Source organism: Oncorhynchus nerka, linkage group LG13, assembly GCF_034236695.1.
Source record: "Oncorhynchus nerka isolate Pitt River linkage group LG13, Oner_Uvic_2.0, whole genome shotgun sequence".
NCBI classification, from domain to species: domain Eukaryota; kingdom Metazoa; phylum Chordata; class Actinopteri; order Salmoniformes; family Salmonidae; genus Oncorhynchus; species Oncorhynchus nerka.
This window is the reverse complement of record NC_088408.1, coordinates 44,405,687-44,413,330: the sequence shown is the minus strand read 5'-3', so window position 1 is coordinate 44,413,330 and position 7,644 is coordinate 44,405,687. Positions and strand designations below refer to the sequence as shown.

Sequence of the window (7,644 nt, the reverse complement as noted above, 5' to 3'; positions counted from 1 at the left end):
CAAAACTATTGAAAGTTATAGCTGTGACGGTAAAATCAATCAATGAGATAAGAGGGTAGGAATTCCTTTCAATGAAAAAACTTTGCATTTACACCAAGATAATACTTGAGTCATGCTGAGCGGAGTTCAGGAGTTCAATAAGGTTACAGCGGTCGACACTTTCATATGATAGACCACCAAATGAATGAGTGAATTCTACGCGGGGAGATTCTGTCAGGATTTGAAAACCAACTTTAATGTCGAATAATACGTTGAGTGAACACTGAAAATAAATTATTAACCCGTTTATACCGTCAAAACAGCGCGTGTTCAGTGGAGCTGTCAGTTTTTATTGCTCATTCAACCAACCGGCAGCAAAATATTGAATTGTCTCTAGCGCTGCCCGCCCGCGTTTTAAAGGGCCACGGCAAGTATTGACAAGTTTGTTGTCCGAACATTTCAGCTTGCTATCACATACCATTGACGAACCTGGATTCACTAAACAGTTATCATGTCGTCGGGAGCGGAGAAAAGGCTAGACAGCCGAAGGAAAAAGTTGGAATTCATGATCAGAGACCCGAAGTCAGCGTTAAACGTGGAGAGTTTACTGGTAAGGTTGTAACAATACGTATGTCAAAGAGAGTAGCTTTGCTTTTTGTGTGTACATTTAGCAGACGATCTTATCCTGAGCAATTTACAGTATCATACATTTGAGTATTGGTCCGCCATGGGAATCGAACCCCCAACCCTGATTTTGCAAGCTCATTGATCTCCAAATTTAGCCACACGGGACCCTGATCAGAGTAATCATAACTATCTATAGAATGGACGTTTGATCAGATAACCTATGAAATGGTGATATTCACTTGTCAATTTTATTTAGGATATTCAGGGAATTTAGAGATTAGGGGAGACTCGGGCTATACCGGAGATATAGGCTACTCAATATAGCCTATTCACGCCTATTCACGTCGCAGTTAGAGTGACTATTGCGCTGTTTGTTCCGGCTTGTTGGAAGACCAATGCGAATGTAAAATGAAGATTGGGACACAGAGGTGACGAGACATGATAATCATAAATTGATTTAACGTGAGCATTTTTGTTCAATGAACAAATTACTTGCATGGACATGTGGTTTTGTTTCGGATTTTTGGGGTTATTTTGACATTTCGCAAAGTTAAACCAACCGAACCAAATGAAAAAAATACATTGCAAAAAATAGTCGAACTCAGATTCAAACTATAGTTAAAAACTATGTGTGAAAACGTCCAAAAAAAGGGAAGCGCTGCATTGCATCATGTGTAGGCTACCTCTATGGGCCACATCTGAGACACAGGTAAAGACAACTCAAAGAGTATTTGCTAAGTCACCATGTAGTAGGCTCAGGTGTTAGATAAGAGCAAGAGCTGAGTAAACACTCATATTGGTCTCCCTGACAGTTAGCTACCTTGGTCATGGCTAGAAGATATCCAGCTTTTGTCAAATTAAGTCAAACATTTTTTTGTTTGTTGTCGCATTTGAGCTAATCCTAACCTTAACCCTTTTCCTAACCATAACCAAATTATCCTAACCTGCTACATTAATTCTCATAACCTGCTGCGTAAATTCTCCTAACCTGCTACAAAATGTAAAATCAGACTTTAATTTGACCAAAACTGGATCTCTGTAGCCATGACCAGCTACCTCTCCTCTGCTGTGTGTGTGACCTGGCTGGCAGCCATCCAGGAATGCACTGCGGTATTATCTGAAAGCCACCTTGTGGGTGGAGCTCATTGAAACTACAGTATGTTACTAACAACAAACATGGCAGCACGTTGCTAGCTGATAAGTAAGGCGATAGGGGAGTCACTTGGTTTTTGTTCTAGCCTGTTATCAGTGCATTTCTTTGACTAAATCTCAGCACACACCCCTTAGCCCAGGGATCATCACCTAGATTTAGCCGGGACGATTTCGAGGGTCGGAACATAAATGCAAATGATTTATATATCATTTATATACACACATACATTACCAGTAAAACATTTGGACAGACCTACTCATTCAAGGGTTTTCTTTATTTTGACTATTTTCTAAACTCAGCAAAAAATGAGCCGTCCCTTTTTAAACCCTTTTCTTCATTGTAAAGGGTTTAAACACTGTTTCCCATGCTTGTTCAATGAACCATAAACAATTAATGAACATGAACCTGTGGAACGGTCATTAAGACACTAACAGCTTACAGACGGTAGACAATTAAGGTCACAGTTATGAAAACTTAGGTCACTAAAGAGGCCTTTCTACTGACTCTGAAATAAACCAAAAGAAAGATGCCCAGGGCCCTGCTCATCTGCGTGAAGGTGCCTTAGGGATGCTGCAAGGAGGCATGAGGACTGCAGATGTGGCCAGGGCAATAAATTGCAATGTCCATACTGTGAGATGCCTAAGACAGCGCTACAAGGAGACTGGATGGACAGCTGATCATCCTCGCAGTGGTAGACCACGTGTAACAACACCTGCACAGGATCGGTACATCCGAACATCACACCTGTGGGACAGGTACAGGTTGGCAACAACTACCGAGTTGCACCAGGAATGCACAATCCCTCCATCAGTGCTCAGACTGTCCGCAATAGGCTGAGAGAGGCTGGACTGAGAGCTTGTAGGCCTGTTGTAAAGCAGGTCCTCACCAGACATCACTGACAACAACGTCGCCTATGGGCACAAACCCACCGTCGCTGGACTAGACAGGGCTGGCAAAAAGTGCTCTTCACTGACAAGTCGCAGTGTTGTCTCACCAGGGGCGATGGTCGGATTCACATTTATCGTCGTAGGAATGAGCGTTACACCAAGGCCTGTACTCTGGAGCGGGATCGATTTGGAGGTGGAGGGTCCATCATGGTCTGGGGCGGTGTGTCACAGCATCATCGGACTGAGCTTGTTGTCATTGCAGGCAATCTCAACGCTGTGCGTTACAGGGAAGACATCCTCCTCCCTCATGTGTTGCCCTTCCTGCGGGCTCATCCTGACATGACAATGCCACCAGCCATACTGCTCGTTCTGTGCATGATTTCCCGCAAGACAGAAATGTCAGTGTTCTGCCATGGCCAGCGGAGTGCCCGCATCTTAATCCCATTGAGAACAGTCTGGGACCTGTTGGATCGGAGGATGATGGCTAGGGCCATTCCCCCCCCCCCCCAGAAATGTCCAGGAACTTGCAGGTGCCTTGGTGGAAGAGTGGTGCAACATCTCACAGCAAGAACTGGCAAATATGGTGCAGTCCATGAGGAGGAGATGCACTGCAGTACTTAATACATCTAGTGTACTTTTGTTTTTGCCCGCCCCCCCTTCTTCAGGGACACATTATTCCATTTCTGTTAGTCACATGTCTGTGAACCTTGTTCAGTTTATGTCTCAGTTGTTGACTCTCGTTATGTTCATACAAATATTTACACATGTTAAGTTTGCTGAAAATAAACGCAGTTGACAGTGAGAGGAAGTTTATTTTTTTGCTGAGTTTACATTGTGGATTAATAGTGAATACATCAAAACTATGAAATAACACATGGAATCCTGTAATAACCAAAAAGGTGTTGAACAAATATTTGAGATTCTTCAAAGTAGCCACCATTTGCCTTTGACGGCTTTGCACACTCTTGGCATTCTCTCAACCAGCTTCATGAGGTAGTCAACTGGAATATATTTCAATTAACAGGTGTGCCTTGTTAAAAGTTAATTTGTGGAATTTCTTTCCTTCAGTTGTGTTGTGACAAGGTAGGGGTGGTATAAAGAAAATAGCCCTATTTGGTAAAACTCCAAGTCCACCAAGATTGAACTCTTTGGCCTGAATGCCAAGTGTCACATCTGGAGGAAAACTGGCACCATCCCTACGGTGAAGCATGGTGGTGGCAGCATCATGCTGTGGGGATGTTTTTCAGTGGCAGGGACCGGGAGACTAGTCAGTACCGAGGGAAAGATGAACGGAGCAATGTACAGAGAGATCCTTGATGAAAACCTGCTCCTGAGCACTCAGGACCTCAGTTTGGGGCAAAGGCTCACTTTCCAACAAGACAACAACCCTAAGCCGACAGAAGAGAGGCTTCGGGACAAGTCTCTGAATTCCCTTGAGTGGTCCGGCCAGAGCCTGGACTTGAACCTGATTTCTATACTTTGCTCCAGTCATCTTACCCTTGATCCTGATTAGTAGGGATGGTGCCAGGTTTCCTCCAGATGTGACTCTTGGCATTCAGTCTCAAAAATTCACATTTTTGTTTCATCAGACCAGAAAATCTTTTTTCTCATGGTTTTAGGTGCCTGTTGGCAATCTTCAAGCATGCTATCATGTGCCTGTTACAGAGGAGTGGCTTCCGTCTGTCCACTACCATAAAGGCCTGATTGGTGGAGGGATGCCGAGATGGTTGTCCTTCTGAAAAGTTCTCTCATCTCCACAGAGGAACTCTGGAGCTCTGTCAGTGACCATTGAGTTCTTGGTCACTTCCCTGACCAAGGCCCTTCTCTTTCGATTGCTCAGTTTGGCCGGGCGGCCAGCTCGAGGAAGACTCTTGGTGGTTCCAAACGTCTTCCATTTAAGAATGATGGGGGCCAATGTTTTTTTGGAGATCTTCAACGATGCAGACATTTTTTGGTACCCTTCCCCAGATCTGTACCTTGACACTGTCTTGTCTCTTAGGTCTACGGACGATTCCTTCGACCTCATGGCTTGTTTTGTGGTCTGATATGCACTGTCAACTGTGGGACCTTATATAGACAGGCGTGTGCCTTTCCAAATCATGTCCAATCAAGTGAATTTACCACAGGTGGAGTCTAATCAAGTCGAAGAAACATCTCAAGGATGATCAATGGAAACAGGATGCGCCTGTTTCCAGTGGACAGCTCAATATCGAGTCAGTGGACAGCTCAATATCGAGTCTCATAGGACGACTGTCACGGTCGTCCTCCTCTTCATCTGAAGAGGAGAGGCGAGAAGGATCGGAGGACCAAAATGCGGCGTGATATGTGTTCATCATGAATTTTAATAAAGAAAACACTGAACACTGAAACACTATACAAAAACAGTAAACAAAATAACAACCGTGAAGCTAATGCGAGCTACGCTGAAACAAGCCATCAACATAGACAATCACCCACAAACAAACAGTGCAACCCAGGCTACCTAAGTATGATTCTCAATCAGAGACAACTAATGACACCTGCCTCTGATTGAGAACCATACTAGGCCGAAACATAGAAATACCCAAATCATAGAAAAACAAACATAGACTGCCCACCCCAACTCACGGCCTGACCATACTAAATAATGACAAAACAAAGGAAATAAAGGTCAGAACGTGACAATGACGCAAGTAATTTTTCGAACAATTGCTTACAGACAGATTATTTAATTTATAATACACTATCACAATTCCAGTGGGTCAGAAGTTTACATACACTAAGATGACTGTGCCTTTTAACAGCTTGGAAAATTCCAGAAAATGATGTCATGGCTTTAGAAGCTTCTGATAGGCTAATTGGCATCATTTGAGTCAATTGGAGGTGTGCCTGTGGATATATTTCAAGGCCTACCTTCAAATTCAGTGCTTCTTTGCTTGGCATCATGATAAAATCTAAAGAAACCAAGACCTCAGAAGAAAATTGTAGACCTCCACTAGTCTGGTTCATCCTTGGGAGCAATTTCCAAACACCTGAAGGTAACACGTTCATCTGTACAAACAATAGTACGCAAGTGTAAACACCATGGGACCACGCAGCCGTAATACCACTCAGGAAGGAGACGCGTTCTGTGTCCTAGAGATTAATGTACTTTGGTGCGAAAAGTGCAAATCAATCCCAGAACAACAACACAGTAAAACGACCTTGTGAAGATGCTGGAGGAAACAGGTACAAAAGTATCTATATACACAGTAAAACGAGTCCTATATCGACATAACCTGAAAAGCCGCTCAGCAAGGAAGAAGCCACTGCTCCAGAACCGCCATAAAAAAGCCAGACTACGGTTTGCAACTGCACATGGGGACAAAGATCATACTTTTTTTATATAGAAATGTCCTCTGGTCTGATGAAACAAAAATAGAACTGTTTGGGTATAATGACCATCGTTATGTTTGGAGGAAAAAGGGGGAGGCTTGCAAGCCGAAGAACATCATCCCAACCGTGAAGCACGGGGGTGCAGCATCATGTTGTGGGGTGCTTTGCTGCAGGAGGGACTGGTGCACTTCACAAAATAAAAGGCATCATGAGGCAGGGAAATGATGTGGATATATTGAAGCAACATCTCAATACATCAGTCAGGAAGTTAAAGCTTGGTCGCAAATGGGTCTTCCAAATGGACAATGACCCCAAGCATACTTCCAAAATTGTGGCAAAATGACTTAAGAACAACAAAGTCAAGATATTGGAGTGGCCAGCACAAAGCCCTGACCTCAGCCCTATATAATATTTGTGGGAAGAACTGAAAAAGTGTCTGTGAGCAAGGAGGCCTCCAAACCTGAATCAGTTACACCAGCTCTGTCAGGAGGAATGGGCCAAAATGCACTTATTGTGGGAAGCTTGTGGAAGGCTACCCCATAACGTTTGACTCAAGTTAAACATTTCGAAGGCAATGCTACCAAATACTAAACTTCTGACCCACTGGGAATGTGATGAAAGAAATAAAAGCTCAAATTAATCATTCTCTCTACTATTATTCTGACATTTCACATTCTTAAAATAAAGTGGTGATCCTAACTGACCTAAGACAGGGAATGTTTACTAGGAATAAATGTCAGGAATTGTAAAACTGAGTTTAAATGTATTTGGCTAAGGTGTATGAAACTTCCGACATCAACTGTATCTTATTTATACAACACAACTATCACACGTGCACAGCATGGAGAGACTATTTAGAGGGAGTTTTCCTGTAGCTCTTCATCTGGTTGTTGTTGAAGTAAATCATGTGCTTTTATAAGCCCATTCATTGTGCAACACTTCTAAACTCAATTGCGTGTTAAAAATAGTTTTGGTTCATGATTAAAAAGACCTACTATTGTTATTTCTCAACTTGTAACTGAAGTGTGCCTCCCATTCACAATTCAAATGCAGGCAACAGGCAAAATGATTGTCAAGAAATAAACCAAAACTTATTCCTCACAAGTGTAGCAGGTTGTGAACTCTGTAAACAACGTTTCCACTCCGAGAATGAGAACGGTGAATGACTGACTGTAATTAATACATGCATTAACAGAAATTAATGTAACCAAATGACGGGGATTAACTGTACATTTACTACTGGTGACATATGTAACGGGGAATTGATCCCAAAAATAATCAAAGTGCAAACAATTCAAACAATGAAAGCTCAACAATTGGCAGGAGACAGCTTAGCCTTTCTGGAGAGAGACACATCTATATCTTTTGCCACACACCCCTCCCCTTCTTGTCTCAACATTTTAAATGATACTCAAGACACATAATATTTTAGATGCTCTTCACTGACAGCCACAACTCAATAATCAGCTAGACCTATTGCCACGTGCGCTGCCCAAATTGTGGGCTTCCCAAGTATGCATAGGCCTACGAGCTTGTGACAACAATCTACATTTTTGTATTTTTGTTTTATAAGCTAATGATCCTCGATTCTTCTGTGGCTAAGTCATGCTTTCTGGTGACTTATTTTTTTTCTGTTTAGACGGG

General features: G+C 42.7%; 1 protein-coding gene across 1 annotated transcript in view; it reads left to right on the top strand.

The window, feature by feature from the left end:
* Window positions 1-148: 148 nt before the first annotated feature.
* Window positions 149-7,644, top strand: part of LOC115139555 (rho-associated protein kinase 2-like) — an 88,254-nt gene continuing 80,758 nt past the window's right edge. The window contains exon 1 of the mRNA XM_029677083.2: window positions 149-589. Coding sequence (XP_029532943.2) covers window positions 491-589 — 99 coding nt within the window. The 5' untranslated portion in view covers window positions 149-490. The remainder of the gene's footprint in view (window positions 590-7,644) is intronic.